The 24,198-nt window shown below is 39.7% G+C and overlaps 3 protein-coding genes across 33 annotated transcripts in view; 1 reads left to right on the top strand and 2 right to left on the bottom strand.

Annotated features, from left to right (window-relative positions):
- The window catches only part of rimbp2b (RIMS binding protein 2b), a 91,444-nt gene extending 85,710 nt beyond the window's left edge, over positions 1-5,734 (bottom strand). For all 23 annotated transcript variants that reach the window (XM_035165428.2, XM_047341138.1, XM_047341139.1 and 20 more), the window contains exons 1-2: positions 5,656-5,734; positions 5,433-5,561 (exon numbers count right to left, since the gene is read on the bottom strand). In XM_035165428.2, coding sequence (XP_035021319.1) covers positions 5,433-5,561; positions 5,656-5,721 — 195 coding nt within the window. In that variant the 5' untranslated portion in view covers positions 5,722-5,734. The remainder of the gene's footprint in view (positions 1-5,432; positions 5,562-5,655) is intronic.
- Positions 5,735-9,416: 3,682 nt separating this feature from the next.
- On the bottom strand, positions 9,417-18,677 carry stx2b (syntaxin 2b). 4 transcript variants are annotated; one of them, XM_035167017.2, is made up of 11 exons: positions 18,346-18,677; positions 18,198-18,272; positions 18,012-18,111; positions 17,126-17,200; positions 16,834-16,907; positions 16,404-16,512; positions 12,918-12,991; positions 12,594-12,731; positions 12,207-12,317; positions 11,929-12,047; positions 9,417-11,772 (listed from the first exon to the last, which is right to left on the bottom strand). In XM_035167017.2, exons 1-10 carry the CDS (start codon positions 18,373-18,375, stop codon positions 11,952-11,954), a joined length of 882 nt encoding a protein of 293 aa, XP_035022908.1. In that variant the 5' UTR covers positions 18,376-18,677; the 3' UTR covers positions 9,417-11,772; positions 11,929-11,951. The 4 variants fall into 4 exon arrangements, with proteins under 4 accessions (XP_035022908.1, XP_035022906.1, XP_035022909.1 ...); XM_035167015.2 differs by having other exon boundaries at positions 11,945-12,047; XM_035167018.2 differs by lacking the exon at positions 11,929-12,047.
- Positions 18,678-19,628: 951 nt separating this feature from the next.
- Positions 19,629-24,198, top strand: part of adgrd1 (adhesion G protein-coupled receptor D1) — a 30,512-nt gene continuing 25,942 nt past the window's right edge. For 2 of the 6 annotated variants that reach the window (XM_035166640.2, XM_035166639.2), the window contains exons 1-6: positions 19,629-20,070; positions 20,173-20,209; positions 20,586-20,702; positions 21,188-21,286; positions 21,706-21,828; positions 21,923-22,099. In XM_035166640.2, coding sequence (XP_035022531.1) covers positions 20,017-20,070; positions 20,173-20,209; positions 20,586-20,702; positions 21,188-21,286; positions 21,706-21,828; positions 21,923-22,099 — 607 coding nt within the window. In that variant the 5' untranslated portion in view covers positions 19,629-20,016. Of the gene's footprint in view, positions 20,071-20,172; positions 20,210-20,486; positions 20,703-21,187; positions 21,287-21,705; positions 21,829-21,922; positions 22,100-24,198 lie in introns of all 6 variants that reach the window. The other 4 variants (XM_047341418.1, XM_035166641.2, XM_035166642.2 and 1 more) reach the window with 3 other exon arrangements.

Here is a 24,198-nt window from a genome sequence, read left to right as displayed (position 1 = left end):
ACCCACTACTGCCCTCTGCTCTCATGACTGCCACCTATAGGATCTTGTCTCACTGCAAACTCTGAGGCTAATGACACTACCAACAGAAACACTCATCTCCTTTACACACCTATTAACCCCCCTATACCACAGTAATTCATACTGTGTACACAAAAATTCAAGAACACCTATTGGATTGAGAAAAAAAACACCAACCACACGGTATCAGCTCTTGTCGTCACAACTTTGGTATTGATATTCTGCACAAATTTCCGATATATTTTATGCAAGTACATTAATCAACATCATGGCAGGCTACATATGACAAATCAATTAACTTAACTCCTGTAATCCTTATGATTGTCTCTACTTAGAACTAACACATCTGCTATGCATGTAGACTCAACAGAAAGCCCCTATTGACAGGCATGAAAGTGACAACCGAAACCAACGTCAACCCCGATTATCATATCATATCACCCACAGACAACATACACACCGCTCCTGCTTTGCAGAATCAAGTATTCCTTTAATATCCTGCAGCATGTTTGCCGATAGGACAAGAAACTGAATCAATGTAAAAAAAATAAAGCAGTGAATCCTTACTGCATGCAAATGATGTGCAATGTCCTCTGGCTCCTCATAGACCTGTCAAACCTTCACTCGTGTGCAGAGCAACTTAAAACAGATTGATCCGTCTCATGAGAAATGCATGGAAGGGTCAATGGCAATGAGTGTGTAAAATACAGAAGATATACATTTCAGTTATCTTAGATGCTAACAGTTGAAGGCACCAAGACATGTTATGATCATCCTTATCCCTAAGCAGCAGCAGCAGCAGCATCAGCAGCACAGGGATCCTGCACCAGAGCCAGTACAACAATCCCTGGCTCAGAAAAACACGGCTTGACAGCAGGCGGAGGACGGTACAGTACCTTAGCAGCAGCAGTTAAAGGACCGATGCAATGGCAAGTGTTTTCCTACTGTGTTGGCAGGACAGAAAAGGAGCCAACAGCAGGACCGGGACGATGGCTATGGCAGCTCTGTAGCATAAAATGGTTCATCAGTGCTCGGCAGAAAGAGGCACAGCCAGGCAGCGCAGGGAAGCAGGGAAGGAGGGAGAGAGGGAGAGAGGGAGAGAGAGAGAGAGAGAGAGAGAGAGAGAGAGAGAGAGAGAGCCAGCGAGCATCATTCAGCTCACACTACAGTGGCTGTGCAGCAGAGCACACACATCAACACGCCCCCTTTCTCTCTCTCCCTCTCTCTCTCACTTTCTCACACACACACACACACACACATACACACGCTTAGTCACACAGACACAGATATGCAGGGGTGCAGAGGCGTTATAATGCGCAGCAGCACTGAGCAGTGCTCCCTCTCCAGGATGTCTTTCGTCTCCGTTAATCAAAATTGGTCATTCTCGCTCGTATTCTCAGCAGTCACAGACAATCCCGTCAATAAACCCTCCCAGCAACGTTCTACATCGTTCCTGCCTGTCCACCTCACCACCACTGTGCAGCAGCCATGATTGAAGATGGCAAGGTCATGTGAGGTGGCATACCCCTTGCCCTTTGCTTGGACTCTGCTCCCAGTTTTGTTGCAGTGCTTCTCAGCTTTCTTTCCTTTTTTTCCAGGGACTCTGCCTCACCTCGTCACAGGTCATTATGCCACACAGGCTCCCCCAGGAGGCTTGCCTTGACAAAGCCTCACTCACTGAATGGTGGGCTAGACCAATCAGCTATCACAAACTGCAGCAACACCATTAGCATCCAATCACAGATCAGGAAATCAAGTGCAGAAGGGTATTAAAGGGGATTATTTGGGCCATCCTGGGTTATATTTCCACTATGGAGGGATGGAGGAGAGCAGCAGAGCGTGTGCAGTGTGGCTGCCCTCTGTGGCTCACAGTGGTGCTGCACTCTGTTTGGGAAGAGGAGAGAGGAGGAGCAGGGCCCAAAGCAGACATGCTTTCCTCAGTGTGGATGCCTAGCAACCACAGTAGCTCCTTACCCCTGTTAAGATCCGTCCCTCCCCCTCCAGCAGGACCCTCTCTGCAATTTCAATTGAGAGCCTATATTGCACAGTGGCTGTTTAACACTCAAGGCATTGCGACTTCACATGCGATTGATGTCAAATGTTCCCGCCTATGTCCTCTACAATGAGTGGAAACCACACCTGATGTTAGCACAATAACATCAGCTGCTACGGACAACTGCACTGTACATTTGATCTCCTCTGGGGCAATCACTAATTTAACTACATGCATAGAAGAGCAGGATTAAATCCACACTATTATTAGACTTTTTCAATCACTTGACAGGTACACTGTATTTCGTAAAATGTGTAGACCAATTTTTTTTTTTATTATCTTCACATGTATTTATTAATATGTATATAGAAATATATATTTATATGCATACAAAATTAATTAATATATAATTGTTTTCTGTATATTGAAAAAAATAACATTAACTCAAAAATATTGATATTGCTTCCCATGCAATGTTGATGAGGGGTGGGGCATGACTCAATGAAGATCCCATCAATTTTGAAGTGGATCCAGAAAAATTGTCCAATCCAGGATTTTTTTCTATATTCTTTAACATGATGATATGGGGCATTAGCCTTGGCAGAGTTATGTGCTCTCTTCTAGTTATATATCTTTACATAATATGCACAGTGTGAATGTGATAGCATGTAGCACAATCAGAAAGATCACGATTCGTTTTGTATGACACTGATTGGATGAATCATTCTACTAAAATCATTAACTGTGGGATCAAGGTATCTTCTGATTCCTCACCAGGGCAGACAGAGCTATGTAAGAAACATCCACTAACCGGTGCTGCTGTTGGTCTCGTATTAGCTTATTTTATTTTTTTATATAGTGATTCAGAGGATGGCTGCCTACCTTGTTATGTTACAGGGCACCAAACCTGTTCAGACAGCTGTCAACGGATGTCAGGAGGCAGAACAGGAGCTCCGGGCCTGCCTTAACTCAGCTGACTGAGACACGTTTGGAGGTGTGAACAGCTGTTTTGACATTCCCTTTTGTGAAGGTTCTGCAGATTAACAAAATGCTGTGTGAGGTGCAACAACAACAACAGCATCGAGAGCTATGGCAACTTACACATATATTTTAAAAGAAGTAAAAAAAAATATGAATAAAAGGGAGCAACATGGATAGTTTGGGGATAAATGTTGATCCAGTCGCTTGAGATTCACACAAGAAATAAGACAGTAAAAAATCATTAGTAATAATATTACTATCAAACGGATAGAGGCCTAAATTCAGAATAGAATCACCATCAACTATCGATAATATCTAGTCTTAATCATTGACTGATATGCATTTTATATATCAATATAAAACATCCTGCTGAGTTCATCACGTCCTTCCTCTTGCCCATTCCAAACGGGGGCATAAATACTAACCTATAAGGCTACAGACCAGAGGAACTCACTTATTGAGGTTCATTGTACAGCAGGTCCTGTCCTGCCTCCTGCTGTTTGCATACAGAGTGAACTAGTCTGATGCTGTCCACACCTGCCTACTCTCAGTCCTGTCTGAGGACTTTGGCACAGCTTTCATAACAAGCATGAGTCAACAAAAATTAGAGCTGTGTGATATGATGGTGTATATCATGTAAGACAAGAAGTGACTTTCATAAGTAGCCTTCAGAAATGTTCTGCCTGGAAAATGCTACAATAAAAATCATTAGATTTCATCAACACCAGAGGACACTCTACCTATGTCAGCTACACAACATAACTCAGTTATGGCCAATTCTAATTCCCATCATCCAGATATTAGAATAGTAATAATAGATCATTAAGATGTTTCGATACCGATGCCAACATCATAAATGCCATCCCATCCCATATGAGCAAAAATGTTGAGTCGGAAGTCAGCGATATACAAGTCTATGTACTGTTCCAAAACTACGTCTTTAAAATATATTAGTTTCACCCAGAGAAAACTCAATCTCTTTTTCCCGCAGATCACTTCACTGCTAATAAACAGTTGCACTGTAATGCCACTGACAAGCACTGTTTTTTAGAGCGGCACGGAAAAAGTGATTTCAAGTAGTGCATTGTTAGCCGGAGCTCGCTAAAATGTCAGCAATTTGCCAATGTTTCACTCTGGAAAGTCCCACAAGTAAAATGCAGACGGTTACTGTATGCAAGACTTCAGCTTCGAGCAATTCAAAGGTTGTAATTGTTTTGTATTCCTAGATTTATTTATTTATGTTATTTTTCAGTTATGGCAAACTATATAATACAAGAAGTTCTATGTCATTCATTCTCTGTATGCATTTGTTTTTCAAATGGTTTAACCTGAGCAAGGCCAAACAACAATGGCAGCAATCATCCCTTCCATACAGGTTTAGTATCAAACAGCTGTTAAAATATGTTATATTATTAAATGCACTGGTATTGGATCAATACTCAATTGGTCCAGGTATTTTTATCAGGAAGGGAAAAATGGTATCAGAACATCTTACATAGATCAGACAGAAGTTCAAATACCTGCCCAAACTCAAAGGAAATAAATATAGAAGCCACTGCAGTTTACATGCTACACTACTACACATGATTCCAGTGCATCACTGGCCAGTCAACACCACAAGTTACAGCCAAAGCAGGTTTTAACGTAGTCAACAACACTGTAATAATGTTACAGCCTGAATGTTAATCTGCCCGTGGACACTGATGTAAGATACTCAGGCTATTTTCTTACCCAGCTTTATTTAACATTACTGAAAATAACTGCTTTTATTTTATATCATCTAATTTCTGCATTAAATATACAGCAATTAAAAAAAGCCATGTTCTCCTAAATTTATCCTGAGTGCAGGATTGTACCAGCAGCAGTTCAATGTCACAGCCACTTGACTTACTGTTCAGCTTCTCGTCTGTCCTTGTGGTGTATTATGTTCAAATTCTGTGAATCCCTGACACTCTTAACCTTTTTAGAAAGTTACTTGTGACTCACAAGATCATCTAAAAGTAAGGTTTCCTGCAAATATAAAAATACATGTCAAGTCACTATCTACTAATACAGACTAGTGCAAAAACATACAGCAAACCTGCCAAACAATTGGTTGAAACTGTCTATTTTAAAATGTATTAAGTAAAATGCATATTACATAATGGCTTGTTATGTAATCTCTTTATGATTTAGCAAATAGCATTTCGAGAAAATAAAGTCTTACAATATCGTTTGTTTACATGCTAAATCAGCATAAGAGTTGAATGCCACATATGGTTGCGCTCATTAATGTTGAGCCTCGGTGACAGTGAGGACACTCGGCCGAGGAGTACAGGGTGAGGTCAGATTATGGCTGCAGGCATCTAGTGCTGACCCTGCCGTCGTCCACGACCGGCTGAATCAAAGCTTTGTCCATTTAAAGCTTAACAACCAGATCACAGGATAACAACACGCTCACCTTATCAGTGCCACTCATCCGGCTGTTCTCCTTCGAAGTGGTTAACCTTTGTCTCTGGCGCAACACGGCTTCCCTCTGACACTGTTTCAGGAGTTTCTCCACCTTGCAAGTCTGACAACCCATCGCCCCCTAGCACAGGAGAACACATGAAGTTAAGCCACGCATCACGTCATGACACATTCTCTCCGATACATTTCCTGTTTTGTTGCAAGCAGTAGCTTACCATGACAGAACAGTTTGCATGCTTCCCCGAGCGCGTGTCATGGTCAGCGGCTCCAGATGATGTCATAGCTCCAGCATGATCAGATTATAAATATCTGTATTCAGCAGTTACATAATAATGGATGTAGGATTATTGTCAGTACACACTGAGCGACGAGATGCCACAGCTGCCACAGGAAATGCAAAAAACAATGAAATCACCTACACTTACATTTTAGTGATAGGAAAAAAAGAGCAACGTGCAAGAAATTCACTGTCTTTAAAGAATGTGTATTTTTGTTGTATTTGTATGTGTTTATTCATTCAATTTAAAAGATTATAGCATCACATTCATGAGATGTAAACAGTATCATTGTAGTTTTTCAAAATACATGGTGTTGAAAGGTAAAATAAGCATTAAGATTATCTAGAGCTTAGAATTCAAGCTTTCATGACCTTAAAATTATGATTTGCTGTGGCTGTAGGGTATACTTTGACTACAGACTAATAATAATCTCAAAAAAATCCACTTTATTTGTTTAATATTTTACTACCACCCACCTGGGATGCAGGATAAGCCTTGCTCCAGCAAAAATGAGGCCGCAATTACCACACACAGTGGTCTGGTCATCAGTTACAGTTCCTCTGGGTGAGTCAAGCCAGCGTTCTCCAGTATCTCTGCAGAGGAGACTGTTAGGTTTTCTTTCCCCGTCACTTCCAATTCCAGTGAGACCGAGCACTTTACTATACTCTGCAATTCACTCCTATTATTTTTAAGAGCAGGGACATATCTCATATAGTGCACACACTCAGTAACAGAAAAATCATTCTACAGCCTTCAAATGTGATGAGAGTAATTTCTACACAGACCAAATAAAGCGACGCCTCTTGCATCACTTTGAGAGACGGCAATATGAGGTCCTCAGTTTTCCTCTCATTGGTCAGAGAAATCTTTGGTATCTGTTTAGTCATCCCCAACAGGCCTGTGTTCATTATGTAAGAGTCACAGGCAGATGTTTGTGTATGAAGGCCTACAGGGTTATATTTGTGCAAACACAAGATGTTCACACAACTGTACACAGGGGTTCTGATTTGGGATCCAGCTGAGACACTTCCTCCCACTATCCAGAAATTAAGATAAAACATCCTGGATGCGATCGCTGCCAACTTGTGCGTGTGGAGCCAAGAGTCTGTGGACTAGCGATTGAAGGATGGAGGCCGCAGTAGCGAGGCCCTGTCGATATACACAAACAATCACAAATCAGTCTCAGCTGTCCATCATGACCTTTCACTCCATTTTCATGTCATCAAATAACTAATTAAAACCAAACTTATCAGATAATTAGCACTTGGACAAACATCATATTTGCAGTTTGGTCGATGTCCCATCGAATAACATGGAGGAGGCGGGATTTATGACGTACACTGCCTGGACTGAGAGGCTTTGAAGTCACTTTTGGGGAGCGGTTATGTCGTACATCTTTCTATAAAGTATTTGGTCATGATCAGAGGTCAGTAGAGGAGACACATACTGTACTCAAGAAAAAAGTACTTTTACGTTATACAAACAAGTGCTCAAGAAGTATAAGTAAGTAATTAAAATAACTACTTTTGTAGGTAGATTGCATAACTTTCCACTGAAATTGAGCAGAAGCCAAAAAACACCTGCACATTATGTGTCCTGTGCAGATGTTGCAGGTACGTTTCCATCAGATATGCACAGTGGCGGTAGGATAATAGTCGTGGCCAAATCATTCTCTTATCTACCATACTGAAAGACTAATTATTGTGACTAACAGGTTAATTTGGAGATAATAATTTTATTATACAGTGTCCCTCAAAACAAGGGTGTTCATTTTTGACTGAGGAAGGTCAAACTCACATCAAATATAAGTAGGATGTATTTCTCTATGTCTCATCTTTGGGATGGGTGAAAGGCTTACATGACTAATGTTCATGTTCATGTACTGGCAGAGACGAACATCGGGCTCCAGTGTTTACACTACGACAGAAAGCAGGTCTGAAGCATGGTACACTGGATGTACAGTATGAAACTAGCGTTAGCACAGCAGACGCTCACTGTACTCATGTCAGTTTAAGTCACCACGGGTCTGTGATGCACTGACCTGTGAAGCAGACCTCTCTGCAACATGTGCTGGGGTCTGACCAGTTTCCCGCTGGAGCTTCATCCTTTCTCCTGCTATGAAGGGTCAAAGACATGTGAGGCCAGACTGCTGCTGCTGCTGTGGAGCAGGATAGCAGGTATGAGCTAACAGGTATGAGCTAACAGCTAACTAGCTGAAAGTTAACTATGGTCATGTAACAGAGCGCACATAGCATGTAGCTGTGACTAATGCTAATATTAACAGTAGCCCGTGACTATAACGAAAATAAACAAGCTAAACTGCTCGAATAGCATGACAAAAACAAGCTATCAGTTAGCATTTAAAGTATTGAAAATTATAGCTAGCCTTCAACGCCCTGCTGGGACTGAGGCTAATGTGACGCAGCAGAGCCTAACCACTGCCCTGTTCCTGAGCAGCCATGACAGCATCTCATGCAGCATCAGGCCCCCTGTGGAGCGGATGCGCCATTTAAACGAGGTCAGGAGGTTCACTCCGGAGGTTCAGCGGTGACCTCTGACCTCTTGTAGTTTTGTATACTTCCCTATTTACGTCTTGTCCACATGCGCGCGTAAAGTAGTCCCTACAAGTACTTTACTAAGTACATTTTTCAAATAAAACACAGAACAATAAAACCTTGTATTTTTTTAAATATAAATATAAAGAACAATACAAACATGACCAGACATACTGTACGTTGGCACAATATAGATATATATAAAACATTATAATAACTTAAAATGAAAACAATATCAATATTGTGCAAAATATAAACATTTCACTATCAACATTTGGAGGGGGAACTTTATCCTCCTTTCTTTTGCTGCTGGCAGGAACTTTAATAATGATCCTGAGGAGAGATTTTTAAAAATGATATAGTTTATGACCATACTATATTATTATAGAAGCATGTTAAGGTAAATTCAAAATGCTTGCTTTCTATTTTCCTCATCATCTCATTTTCTCTTCTTTTTTTACTTCCAGATGGATAACGCCTCTTCATTTTTCTAGTCACTTGCCACAATATGAGACACTGCTGTGGAGTAAAGTTTGCCAGCCCTTGGGGGCCCCCTCATGGCCAGGGGCCCCAAGCAGTTGCCTGCTTACCTGTTCACAAGCAGCGCCTCTGCCCCCAGGTGCAGGTAAAGGACTATACAACCCCACCCACCAAGGCAGGGAGGGAGAGGATTGTTAGCAAGTAAAGCCAGGTGAAAATAATTGAGGATTCAGATTAACTATATATTAAATATTTTTTGTGTGTTGTATTCGTTTGCATTAAAATAAAACAGAAACAAATTATTGAGGGTTAAATAATGTTAAGATTATAGTGAGGAAATGTTTTGTGTGAAGGCATTCAACACTTTTGTCAGACCTCAAGGATGCAACATAGAGTGTATATACTTTATATGCAGTTTAGGTGATGAACGTATGTTGAATATAACCATAAGGTTGGTTTACTCCACAGGACAACTTTAACTAGATAGTTTCAGTGGTGTCTGGGTGAACCTGTGGGTACATCAAGTCACAACAGCATCATTTATATTTTCCTTTATTATTACAGCACAGTAGTGGAAGGTTAGTGATCAATATTATATTATTGTGGTGGTTTGCTTGTACTGCAGCAGATCTACTCTTCAAAAAAACATGTTTGAGACATGAAGAGTTTCAATATCTCTTTTATTTCTATTATCTGCTTAATGAAGAAAGTGTTCATTTTCTTCATTCTCAAATTTAAATAGTCTGCTTACTGTCACTCTTAGCATCACAGACAACACGGAACATGTTGAGCAGAATGCATTCTATATTATTCACAACACAAAAATTATAAATAAGAATGCACAACCTTTTCACACATTTGTTCTTGTTTAACTTCAACATGGCCATAAAAATGACTCATTCAAATACACCGCTGTGTCCAAGTTTAATCACAGTTCATAAAGTTACTTGACATGACATCGTGGATGTCTGGATCAGTGACCTGGAAACATCGTCGTACAGATTTTGAGGACATTCACTGGCATTTCTGTCTAAGTGCACCTCTGAAGTTTTCTTTTGATCTGATTCATAGAGAGGAAAGAACCTGCCCTCCAGGGACCTGCCTCCACTTTCTTCACTAATCTTGTTTGGTTGATTACACGGAAGTCAAGCGCTTTGTGCAAAGTGCTAATTAGTCCTGAAGTAAACAGCACCCTCAGTTTCTTTCTGCTTCCCTCTAAATAACCATAATCTCCAAATGTTTGGATTGTTAAAGAACAGAGAGAATGACCTTATTTCAGAGGTGTTTGCAAATTAATTTATCTGGATTGTTCACTTTTATCACCCTTGGTATGGCAGTATGATAGGAAACAAATAAGCACACAATCTGCAGGGCCCTTTTTACTATTACTTTTATTCACCTGACTGAATTCTTATGTATAAAATACAAGATATAAGCTAAAAACACGAGAAAATAATCAAATGTATCAAAATGAAAATGCGTGCTCTTGAAATATCATTCAAGAGTCCTATTTTACAGCATGAATTTTTCGCAACTAGTATTTCAGTCATCACACACATTGATCATGATAAATACAATTCAATAAGTTAAAGTTCTATATTAAATGTCAAGGAGGCACTTTGTAAGAGCTATTAAATCAATTGATGACTTCCATTTGATTAATCCTAGCGAGATTCCTTGTTGTAGTAGCTTTTCATTTAGTTCCCATAGATTACAGTAAATATACAATAGAACAGGAGAACATAAGGATTATACAATAGATACTCTAAGCTATAGTTAAGGCATTTTGTAAGGCACACATTTCTTTTCAAAAATAAGATGAGGAGACCGATACCACTCCAATGTCTATACAATGCTAAATATGAAGCTGCAGCCGATAGCTTAGCATTAATGAAACAGCCTGGCTCTGCCCACAGGAAACAAAATGACCTAAAAGGCACCTCTGACGTGATATATCTTGGTACCGGCACCAGTGACTTCCTGGAGCTGCTACGTGTTTCCTTGCCAACCAGCAAACCTCACAATGTGAACAAGAGTCCAGGAAGTCACTGCATCTGAAATACACAAGAAATAGTGTGGCACATAATAATCCCCCATAAAACCTTCATGTGTCAGGGGTTCTGTAACCTTTGGACTAGACCTGGCCAATATGGATTTTTGTGGATGGATCAAACCCTTATGACAAATAAATGTAAATGAGCCATGATATTTTATGGTTTAACCCTAAACTTTATCATAAATAACCACAAATTGAAATCAAAAACCCAGCTGATTATTATTATTAATAGAGATTTTTTTCTTTTACAGAAAATCTAAACATAAGTGCACATCTTTTCAGCATTGTTGTTTATAATGTAAAAAATCTTCTTTTCATATCAGCAAATATAAACGTTTATATCAATTTGTCTGTGAAAGGCTCATATCTACAGATTTTTGTTAGCTTACCTATATATTGGCCGGGCTCCACTTTGGACAGAGTAAGGCTAGCTGCTTTCTGTTCCAGTCTGAGAAGCTAAGGTATGAGGCTTCTGGTGGTGTAGCTTCATGTAGACATGAAACCACTAGTCTCATCTACCTCTCTCTGCAAGGAGGTGAATAAAAGTATTCCTCCAACATGTAAAACCATTCCTTGAGATACAGAAATGTCTGAAGGTGATACACAATATGAATATTGGCAGCAACAGAGAATGTACACCAGTGTATGAATGTGATGTGCTGTCAGTGTTCATTATATCAAAGCTAAGGCAAAGGGATATGTGCAGAACGTTTGTTCTACCTGTATAGAACTGCTCCAGAACAGTGTATCATGAGGTCTGATGTTACCAGATCATCTCTGTTATGCTGTTGGATAGTGAATGACTGTGTTTTTATTAAGCTGTCTCCTGCCTCTTCACTACAGGAGCAGCCCACAGTGCTAACAGTCTGCAAACCATGACATCCATCACTCAAACACTCCGACTATTATGATGAGTAAAAAGAGGAGACCTGCAGCCCCACACGTGGCAAGGCAGAGACGTTTCTGTCAAAAGGAGAAGAGAAGAGGAGTCAAAAAGGGTAATTAAAAAGCCTTTATATCATTCAACGGCTCAGATACGTGAATTGATTCATGGGTATGGATGGACAGATGAATGCTGGGTTTGAGGAATGGAAGTTGTGGAAGTGGCAGTGTCGTTACCTCACACAGTACTCACAGAGGACTCATACAGGAGGTTTGGTTAGTCCAACAGACAGGCCAACAATTAGTGCAATGACAGCTAGCAGGATCAACAGAGCAAAGGCAAGGATGATGCATTTCTGTCAATTGAAGAAGAGGTGGTTATTTGACCTGCAACTATAAACTAAGGTACCTTTTAAAAAAGGCTGCAAAGTGGTCACACATGACTTGAACATCTTGTATAGTAGACATTTACACATATTTTTATTCAAGAGATGTAATTAAGAAGGAGCCCATACCCTGCGGGATTTTTTCTGGTATCTCACTGCCTTTTTGGTCTCTTCCTTTGCACGGAGAATGTATTCGGCTGCGTTGGAGACGTTCTTCTCAATGTTGTCAACCATTTCCCCCTGTAAGTGAGAAGATCAGAAAGTTTTTGTATATTGTGTCTTGGTACTGGTGGTACCAAGACAGTGTTCTAGACATTTTCCTAGACAATTCATGTTGTTAGAAAGGTTTCTAACCCGGACAATCTCCTGCTGCTTGGATGAGGCAAACTTAAAAAAAAATGTTCAGACCTAATTTTCCGAACATTTTCCAGAGTTCATGTCTGAAAACTGTTTAAACGTCCAATTGATAAGAGCATCTTTTACTTACGAATCTTTCTAAATAGACTCCTCTGTTACCTGAGTTTCTACCAGCATTGCCATGTCCATGAACATGGCATGGAGCTCTCTGATGCTCGACTCCAGACGAATGATGTCTTGGTGTCGTGACTCTATCTCGTTTACGGCCTGACGTGTGATCTGGGAATCAGAAATGATCTGAGGGAGAGAGAAACAAAGTTAAAACGCAAGAAGACTGTCCTTGATGTGTGAAGGAATAAAAAAGGCATTGCAGCTCACTACCCCACCCCAGATCATTTGATTCTCCACCACCACTAGATGGCAGTAGCAGCTATTATTTCTGCAATACCAATACACTTCACAGGAAAGCATGAGAGAACTTACATCAGATGTAAAGATGGATGGATTTCCACTTTCTAACATGTTCTCCAGCTCCTCAATAGTGGTCAATCTTCCAGCTAAACAATAAAAAAAAAGAAATCATGATTTGATTAATTCCTCTTCTCCTTGAAAAAGATAATTTTTTTATTGTTTGCCCACAGCCAACTCTTAAAATGAAATGTTAATGTAAAAAAAAATCATGTTATTTTAAATCAATGGACTGTTTTGACAGCATACATTGTGATTTACCATAATAATAGTACAAGCGTTAGTTATAACAATCAGAAGATGAGAAATGTCTGAACACCAGTTGATGCTCCAACTTTTTTACTTTACCTCCCTGGTTGGAAACGTTTTGGGTACAGGAAGGTACCTAACTGGGAGGTAAAATATATAAGTTTGTTGGACATTTCCCCTCGCCTGGTTTTCGTCACTCCTGTCCAGCACCTCGTACGGATGTTTGGATGTGCGTGCTTTTGTATACTTTCTAAGTTACTAATAACAATACCAATGGATCTGCCTGTCTTGTCTGATTAAGTGTCCTTGGAAACAATAACAATGTGTCAGTGAGCCAGGACTGAAACAGGACCTAAAACTGAAGCAGCTAAAAGGAATTCATCCATCATTCATTTTATGACTATTGTTTGTAAAAAAAAAACCTAGACTGTTTCCACAATAATCTCTATTTAATGCAGTGCTCGATATTTACACACTACAATCTGCTAACAGTTCAACAATGCAACATGAAGCAGTATGTACATGCAGAAATATCAATATTTTACAATGGGATGTGGTTATGGATGCAGTGGAAGTGCAAATGCAATAACATCTCCACACACATTACGTCCCTACACTTTGAATTATTGTGTCTCGTCATACAACTGTAGCTGTTGGTCTTTCTCTGAAACATAAATTATTTTATATTCTGGGAGGAAGAACAATTAGACCCTCAATCAGGGAGTGTATCGGGGCTGTGTAATAATCTGGTTCATAATGATGTTGCAGAGTAAAAAAATAAATAATAATCCTACATCAAAAGATGCTGCAGACAGGCCACATTTAAAAATGAAGAGGCTGTTGTCAGCCCTGGCTCAGAGACATGATGTAGACCAACTGAGAATAATTCACAGGGCTCAAGTAAAGAGTTTGTAGAGAATAGGCTGCAGCCATTGTAAACTGCAGGGAAAGTGGACTGAGCTCTGTGTATGATTAAAAGATTATTTATCTAACACACTCTCTTTTAATTAGAGACTCATCATTCATGTAGCACGCTTTTAAAAACAATAAAAAAACATGACTCTGGCATTTAAAAGACAAATCCCCTCAGAGTGGTGAGTGTGAGAACCAATGTAAACAACAAATATGTGGTACGGCACATCCTGATGCGTGTTTAATCCCAGGGTAATTCATTTGTCTGTGTTGTGAAGCTGCTGTGTATTAAGTTTGCTGTGTGAGGAGAAGGAGAGGCCTCATTGTAGCTCCACCGACTGAGCAAACAGAGAAGAAAATGTCATATGTGATCCAACCAGGGGGACATGGCTGCAAACACAGGGCTGACTTCAACACATTGGAGTTTTATTCCAAATGCAATATGATAAATGATAAAGTTTTCATCAATAGCAATATAACAAAAGTCGAATATCGATATATCGCTTATACATTGTGCAGCACAGTGAGGAGATATAACAAACTACCTCAGATTTATAAAATGTTTTGCTGTTTTTCAAGAGAGATTAAACCAAGCACATCCTTCGCTCAGGAGAAAAATCAGCCTATAAACTTAAAATAAATAATAAAGTTACATTTATCCTGACAATTATTGATATTGATTTATATGAACATTTTTATCTTGAAATGATTTGTTACGATATGGCCCAGCCATATATTCTGCAGTGTAAAAGTAAGGTACACTGAGAATTAGGTTGAAGTGAGTCACCGCAAGACTTTTAATAACGTGTTTTTAAAAACAAAGATTATTTGAGATTTCAAAAATCCATGCTAGGGAAAAAAATCTAATTCTAAATGTCATTGCAACATTCATCAAACAACTGTTAATTTGTATAATTTGATGTTTAATTGTAGTTGGCTCCTGCTGTGGTGTTCAGTATTTATGGTTAAGGGGGATGCACTTGTGACTATAAGATTATGAGGAACAAAGCAACCCCACACCCCTCGTAGAGAAACAGCTGCTGAAACGCTATAAACAGAAAGCTTTCTTTTCCTGAAGCCATGCCTCCTGTTGTACAACACCCTCCCTGGAGAGGCTGAGCTGTGTGCAGGTGCTCGCTGTATGTCACACACCTTTCGCTATAGCTACTCCCCAGAGAGACAAATCTGGGACACAATAAAACACAGCCCTGTTTCAGCTCGCCGGCAGACATCTAGGACGACAGGTAACGCCTCTGAACGCTGTGAATGAATGGTGTAAGTCTGCAACTGCACAGGCCGTGGTTGGTGTGGCTATGTGAAAGACAGGTGAAGTATTGTTACACAGGCCACTGAGCCCTTTGCCCGTTGCCTGGGCAACGCAAACACAGTGAGGTATCGGTCTCTTCCACCTGCAGTGGAGAACTAGAGCCTCTCATTAATGCTGGCCGCAGGGACTATGGGAGACAGTCCTATTTTTTGCCTTTCACTATTGTCTCATGTTACTCATACACACGTAATACAATGCACCTGATACACACTGTTGTTGCATTTGTTTGTCACCATCGTTTAAAACCAAGACGACCAAACAAACTCCTAAAGAAGTTGTGGAAAATATAAAGTTGTCAAACTCACTTAACACAAGTTAAAACTAATAATCCAACCCTATAAACTAATATATTTATAGTGTATGTTGTCGGTGGTAAATCTGATTGACAAGATATAGATAATGCTGCTACAGACACAAATATTGCTTATATACACATCATGTTCTCGTTGTAATCAACATTCTAAGTGTTTATTTATTCTGGCTTGCGAGGATGTAGTTTATATCTTTATATAATTTGCTCGTGCTTTATTGTATTTCTATTCTGTGATCAGTCCTACTACTCCTCATTTAACCTCCATCAAAACTCACAAGACCTTGAAAGTCTGATGTTTGCATGTGATCAATTGTGACTTAAGTATGTTTAAATGAAAAAACCTTGACATCTTGAAGAAACAACTTTCCATCCTGCTGCTGGCGTCTGTTTATCAACAGTCAGGTTTGTGTCCAGAAAAGCAGAAAAGGAAACCGGTGTGGTCTGTTTCCTGGATCCTGTCCCAACAGCGCCTCAGGCTTTTCTTTGTCACTCTTTTTATCTCTGGATTTACAAGTCTGGCACTCACAAATCTTGTACGTGCGACCACATTAAGGCCAGAGCCACGTGTAAGGACTATTTCATGTCACCACGACCAACCGATATCGTTAATATTTCTGCTCAAGCATCAAAGAGTGTTGCCTAAATATGGCTCATAATTGGGCCTCATGAGGGGCCAGTGGGTCCGTTATTTGTCACTCACTTATCTCCAGCTGTCTCTGGATCCTTCCTTTGCTTCTTTCCCGAAAGAAAACTTGCGTCTCATTGTACTGGGTCATGACCTCCACAAACTTCCTTGACAGCACTGTGTGCTGAGGACAAGTGAAAATACAAGGACAGAGGGTGAGGCTGTAGATTTGTATAACCAATGACCCCACAGCCCAAGTCCAACTCATTTCTAACACTATTGGAATCAAAAGTTATTTGTACACTTGTTTAACAATGAACGTGGCAGCTACATATTCAGATCTGATTGTGAAAATGATATAATTTTCCTTTGAAAGGTTGGATATATAACATAATCTCAATTTCTTTATAAATATCCATGTACTAAAAAATGGGTGAAAAAGATCATATTTGGGAAGTATATGTAACTTATATGTGACGAGTCAGTCATCAACGTGTGTCCATACCTGTGTTTTCTGGATCCTGAAGTCAACAGAGGATCTGTTGACTGCATCATCTTTGGGCATACTCTGCTCCATGGCTTCAGAGGGAGACAGTAATGATATAATATTACAGAATAGACCAGACCACATCAGCTTTTGTACAGCATTGTTAATGAATATTATCATAATAGTAACTTTATCTTTATAGAACTTTTCAAAACTGCTTTTACAAAGCGCTTCATACAGAGGACAAATAAAAACAACAAAGGCAAGAAGCCGATGTGAAAAGTGATAAATAATGTTACGTTCCGCTCACATTTTAATTTTGTTCGCACCACGTTGGCGTTCCCTTTGATATCATTGGTCAGAGCATCCAGTTGATCCTTTGTTCCTTCTCACACACACACACACACACACACACACACACACACACCGCACACAGGAAACACATTGACTGTGAGAAAAAAGAATGTCATCCAGGTAACCACTAGTGACCCTCCCTCCTGTAAATATTGGACTTACTGTGATTTCATCTCGTAACTTGGCAACGGCCCAGTGGGAATATTCCAAAGATCACACAGCACAACCTTTTTGTTTCTTTACCTGTTGACCAGCACCATGTCATGGATCTCAAAGCACTCTAATATGTTATATTAAACATCACTCATGACGGCATGGCACTGCAAACAGGAGAGTGTTTGTTTTTCAGGGTCCTCGGCTGACACACTGAAAATGGCCACATATATTCCAGGTATAAAGCTTTAAATTATTATTTTAGAGTTTAACGTTGAAACAGTTACTTTTAAGAGAGAGAAACATTTGTAGTTATTTTAAAGGTGCCTACAAACATCTGCAAATGGCAGCATGTTTAAATCCATGTTCAAAACTTCCTCACAGAACAAGTCAAAGCTCGGACCAAAATGGTTTGGTCAGTTTTTTGGGGGGAAAACGTTGCTGTTTCCTTTCACAGGTTTCCTGGCAGCCAGCCATTCATTTACAATGAGGAAGAAAATGTAACAAAGGAAGTGAGACATTTGTTACATTTTCTCTCTGAGTCTCAAAAGCCAAAGTCTTGCCAAGCACTTTTCGAAACGACAGAGAGCACAAATGAACTCCTGAAATACAGCCCTGAAATCAGGATGCTCTCTATCTCCATCCCGTTGTGTGTGTGTTTCTTTTCTTCCTCTCAAAGACACACTTACTGTCATCAGGGTTGGGTGCAGACAGGATCATGCTGTGCATCTTCCTCACCTCCTCCACTTGGTAGGCGATCTTATCAATGAGTCCTCGAACTTCTTCAACCTAAGTCAAGTGACAACCAGAGTGACAACCAAACTCCCAGTATCTCGGCTCATCCCACACACCCTGGAAGCCCCAGTGATACCCACCCTCCTGAAGAAGCTCTCCATGAAGCCATCTCTGTCCACCGTGACTGCAACATCCTCGTCTGCTGGTGTCCGGCTCTGTGTGGACGGAAACGAGGGCAGGGTTATTTATCAGTCAGTGTCTATAAGTAAAGTAAGAGAGGACACTTACAGCAGACAGCTCGGCCAGTCGATCCTTCATCCCCGCGCTCAGCTCGTCCACAGCCTGATTAGAGAAACATCCTGTCGCTGTCCATGTGTGACACTGAGCCTCCTCAGGTGAGCGGAGCTGAGCAGCGTCACCGAGCCGATACAACTGGGAGAAGAGTGCGCACCAGCTCTAAAAGTCGGAATCCTATCAAACCTGATGGTAAAATATAGCTCTACAAAATAAAAGCTCTACGAAGATAAAAAAATCCAAAGTCAATGCTCGTGGTCGAGTCACGTCACCGCAGGAGCGCAAATGATCCGTAACAGATCCACAACACCTCTTTCCCTGGGTAACGCCTTCTTCCCCCCTCTCTCTCTCTCTCTCTCTGCCTCGCGAGGATAAACTAGTAGTCCATCGCAATCTCTATTAAATTTAATTCTTCACATTCTTCAACAAACTGAATTAATGCAATCATTGAAAATGTAAACTGCAGAAGAATGTGTTATATTTCCTCAAGTAAAAACTAGGTTGCATCTTGATTTACATCGTGATAAAGTACATGAGTCTCTCTTTTTTTTTATCATATAAGAAACAAACAGTGACACTGTTTTTTCATCGGATGGTAAAGTTCACTTTGATCGAACGCACCAGTAAGCAGTCATATGAGAAGGTTTATTGAATAATAGATAGCGGTACTGGTTGGGCACTAATCATTTGCCCATAAGGTGGCGCTGTTCACCATCTTATTCATGCAAGGTCACACTGGCAGCCTGTGAAGAGCTGATGATTACCCACCTGTGGGAGTCATCAATGAATTTCACAAACACTGAAGTTAAGTCTTAAGAGCTCTGACCTACATATCAGCTGACCACTATCCCTATTTAATATTTCTACTTGATTTACATCATTCTTGTTTCTTTTTATTTGTTGAAACCCCCTCAAAAGTAGTAATTCATCTTGTCAGATATTATATCTGTGCGTCGTAGTGATTTCTGGAACTTCCGATATTCAACAGACTGTTGAATCCAACAGCAGCAGCATCCTTTGTTGTGTTTTCAGAGTGTTGTCGTGTAATTAAACCCAGACTAGTCACGAAACCGCGCGTTAATACCTATATACAATCTACGGTTAATACGCATCCTTCATCCAAACAATATCTGGATTGCGCTGGGCAGATTTTGAGCTCATTCATTCCCTGCGCAATCTCCAATTACGCACAAACAATGCCTTTTACGCACAGCTCTAACGCCCCACCTCACAAGATCAGAAAAAATGACATCACGCTTTGTATTTCCCACGTTCAGTCCAGCAGCTCTGTACGCCTCCACGGAGCCTCTCCACACTCCCTGCACTTTCCAGCTGCAGACACAGAAACTCAAAGAAACAAGGACTAGTTCAAAGTGAGAGTAAAGATCACGGATAACAGTTTTTCTGCGTGGAAGTGGAAGTTGGGTTTTTTATTATGAAAGGACACACTCTTAAGTTTTTCTGCCAAATGCCAGAACTTTAAATTGATTCCCTCTATCTTACTGGGTTTTTAGTTTTTTTTTTTATCTTTAAGTTTGGACAAATGGACTGACCAGACGTTTTCACATCTTGGAATAATGAGTGACTCCTCCAGGATTCATTTTTACATGGGGATTTAACAGTTGTTTTAGGAAAAAACTGTAAATCGTCAATTTTCCTGAAGCTATGGAATTTTCTTTGCGATTTCACCTTTTTACAGTTTTTGTCTCAAGTATTAAGGTAAGCTTATGCAAACACATTCAATCCCCATTTTCTAATATAAACTGATCATCTGTTATATATATATAGCAGCTTTTATAAATACATTTAATTTCTTTACAGGTTTATGCTCAAGTGGTACAACCTGTGAAGCATCCAGGTAGTGATGAATTTATGTATGAGTGGTGTCATTGCTTTTATTTCTCCACAGTGTTTTAAATTGCCACATTTATATACAGTTACATTATACAGCTGTATTGGACTAAAATATGCAGTGAACTTTAAAAACTGATTCTTTTTCTTTCTTCTAACTTCCAAGCAGAGGGTTTTATTGATTTGTTTACTGCTCGTCTCATTAATCAGAATAGTTGAATAAACAACTTTTACATCTGTTATGTTCATTATGATCAATCTTTTAATCCACCCAAAATCCAAAGCGGTGTGCCAGGAAAATCGATTTGGAGTAATGAAACCAAGGCTGATTGGGGGGAAAAGCTCTTTCTGGATCCTTGTTTACCCGTGAACTCTCCGTCCAGGCCTGCAGGTGCTGGGCACGGCCTCACATTATTGGCCTCTCGATGCTGTGGACGGAATCCATGAGCTGTGGGACCAGATTGGAAAGAGACCAGGTTATATTAACGGAAGTAACATAAGTATGTGCATACATGAACAGTTTTAGCTCTATGCACCGCCTTTAAATGGCTTTGTCTGGATGCACTCTGCATGGTCTCAAGCTGTTTTGCACCATCCACCTTTCAGCCACAGCCATCATGCTTTTTAAATGTACTCAGAACTAATTACAAGATTCATCACTGAAATTATAGGATCAAATATCTGATGTGTGAAGTAATGTGATTTTAAATTCGGTAGTATTGGATTTGCAGCCATGTTGTCAGTAAACCGGTTAGATCATGTTTTCAAAGAAATGTTGATGAGGGATCAGGTATAGACTTGAGCATGATGTGTGGAGTCCCTGAGTTTCCTTCGAGCGCTGCCACCGTGTGCTCAGCATCACTCTGTCTCATACCTGCACACCACGTTCCTCCTGTTGTCCTGCTTTCACTGTTCTCTACTGTGTCTCCTGTTCTGTGTCTGTATAGGTGTGAATCACTGTTGTCTCTCCGTTGTCTTTGTCCAGCTCTCAGAATCCACAACCACACTGTGCTCCCTTCCTCCCATAACTCTTCCTATGTGTATACCAATGACTCTGCCTACACTAACATTTCTGCAACAGTAGGTGAGGATCCAATCACTTTCCGCTCAGTTTCTGCACCATCCACTGCTCTCTGTTTGTCGTCCGTATGCACACACGGTTGATTTGAGCATTTCATACTTTTCTCCCTGTTCAGTGTCTTGCCTGTTCAGCACAAGATGAAGAATTCTTGTCTTTTAATTAAACCAGCATTTAGTCAAACGAGAATTGCAAAACACCAATACGTTTAAGCAACTGTTAATGTCTGTGATGTTTTTTTATGAGACACCAATAAAGCAGATCAGTTAAAGAACATTTATTATTAGTTTACTGCTAAGTGTCTTTTTATAATTGTATTTGTTGAATGAGCAGATAAATAAACACATATTTGTATTATATGTAGTCAAACTTCTGGCTCCACATTTTCAAGCAAATTTATGTCCCTGATTTGTGCTTTGCCACAGACATAGTTGAAGGAATGGTTAACAAGGGCATCTTTCTGAATGGAGATAATGGCGGCACCTTTCTTCACTTTGGAAACTACCAGAACTCTTGCATCAGTGACCCTACTTTGTGCGGTCCTGAGGGTGAGTGCACTGTAGCTAATGCATACAATAATATTTCCAAACCATTTCAGTCTCTCGTCTCGATGGTGACAAATGATTTTCCATCGTTCACTAGGGATTACCTTCTCCTTTTTTTGGAAAAACCATGAAAGCGAGTCCCGCTATGCTGTGGCCTCTGGAGGGAAAGTTATATCCAACGGCTTCTCCGTCTTCACCAATCCCTATGGAGGTTATGTGGAGTTTTACACTCGAGGCAACAACCACAGATGGAAGGCCAACATCAAAGTCCCAGGTACTGTGACTCCGTCTGCCTCTGTATGACTTTTGATAGCCCTTGAATTTTGGGCAATTTGTTATAAGTTTCTTTATTGAATTTAATCAGACAGAAAGTCTGTCCAGACAGTTGTTTTAACAAGAAAAGAACAAGTTTCATAAATATTTTTGCCGTATCAGAAAACATAAAAAAATATCATGGATGTGTAATGACGTGATTATTTCCCTCTTCAATAAGGTCGAGTTAGAAATGTGAAACATAATACGGGTCAGACGTTGACCAATACCTTGAGCTGGCTGAAAATAAAGTTTGCAGTCATCTGAGATTAAATGTTTTTTTGAAAAGTGTTTTGACAAAAGTGAATAAACCATATGAGGCTTGACATGATGTGACTTAAACTGGTCCGTACTTTGCTCTCAAATGACTTCTGTCACCTTGGTTTTTCCAGCATTTACTTAACCTTGTGTTCATGGGGCGTCAATAATTCAATGTTGATGTGTTGAGTTATAGAGGATTACATGTCATCTGGTTCTCATAGAGTGGGACATGTCCAACTTTGAGGACATACTGTCAAAATCTGTCAGTTATCTCTTTGGTGTCTTACAAAAGGGAGGAAAAGCTCGATGTGCCCTCTGACCAATGTTTTCAGAATGTTACACCAGAGATAAAACTCTCGCCATAAAGAAACGAAAGAGAGGGTTGAGCTGTTTAAAGGGGGGGTGGTCTGTGGCACATGTGTTTTATATTCTGACCACAAATGAGATGTTTTCTGGTTGTTTTGCCTTCCTGGCAGACATGGTTTCAGACAGTGAATGTATTGTCTTGAGAATCGCCTTATTGTTAGTTTACCTCAGAGAAACGAGATGAAGAAAGTTTTCTTCTCTTTGTGGGTTAACTTTTACTGTAAAGAGATTTGAGGAGACTTTGGCTTCAATTTTGACTCAGGATTTATGGAGCATTTATCATAGAACAGCAAGGACTAATATAACATTTAGGACGAATCGAGTAGTTCATTTATCTATTAGTTGATTGAAATGAATCAGCAACTGCTTTGATTAATGATTATTGATTTGCGCTATTTTAAACAAGCTAACATCAAATTAATCTTAATGACTTTGGTGATATACATGAACTTTTTATCTAGTGCCACCATCAGGTGATAATTTTCGTGCTAACAGTTCTAGCTATTCAGTCTTAAACCAAAATGCAGATATTTCCTGGTTCCAACTTTATAGATTTTAAGAGTTGATGCTGTCATATGACAGTAAGTTGAATATATATACAGATTTCAGACTGTTTTGAACTAATTAAGCTTGAGTGCATTCTTGTTCTATGGGAAACTGCAATGGACAATTTTTCATGACTGTCAGTCAAATAGCAACTATGTTTTTGAACATACAGAATGTGGCTTTCAGTGTGTAACAGTGTTACAAAAACTTGGTATAATTGTTTAATCAGTGGAGGGTAGGGTTGGAGAGCAAGATCCAAAAACACTCATCCAAAACATGTCATTGGAATGAGTGGTTGTCAAGAAAATGGAAGGACGTGCCAACTATTTTATATTAATTTAAGAAAAGTTATACATATAATATATAAATTAATCTTTGGATTTAGTCATAAGATAATGAGTGAATCAAGTTATTGTTGAGTAATAGATAATGAAAATTAGTTAATGCTATAAAAAGTTGGATATACTGTCTTTAGTGAGATGCAAAGCAGTAATTATCAATTTCCTCAATCTCAAGAATCAGTTCATTAAAAATATTTGTTTACAAGATTGATTCACCGAATCGTTCAGTACTTGACTGGAGCTGCGACTGCATAGTCCCACTCACTGAACTGAAACGTAGCTGAATGGTGTATATCTGGATACTCATAAATCCCCTCACTAAATATCAGCGCTATTTTTCAATAACTTTTAAGCCTTTTTAACTCATCCAGCAGTGAGTCGCTGGCTATCATTCAAGGCTCATGTTCCCTATGTGTTACATTCAGTTAACACATCACTGATTCAACACTATTTCCTCGCAGTCAAAACAATGAGTAAGAACGTTAGGAAGTGAATCAGTTCAGTTCTTTCACTATGTCAGTTAAGTAGCCACAAAAAAGATTTTAGA

Source organism: Hippoglossus stenolepis, chromosome 9 (assembly GCF_022539355.2).
Source record: "Hippoglossus stenolepis isolate QCI-W04-F060 chromosome 9, HSTE1.2, whole genome shotgun sequence".
NCBI lineage: Eukaryota > Metazoa > Chordata > Actinopteri > Pleuronectiformes > Pleuronectidae > Hippoglossus > Hippoglossus stenolepis.
The sequence above is the reverse complement of the archived record's forward strand: the minus strand, read 5'-3'. Positions and strand labels throughout refer to the sequence as shown.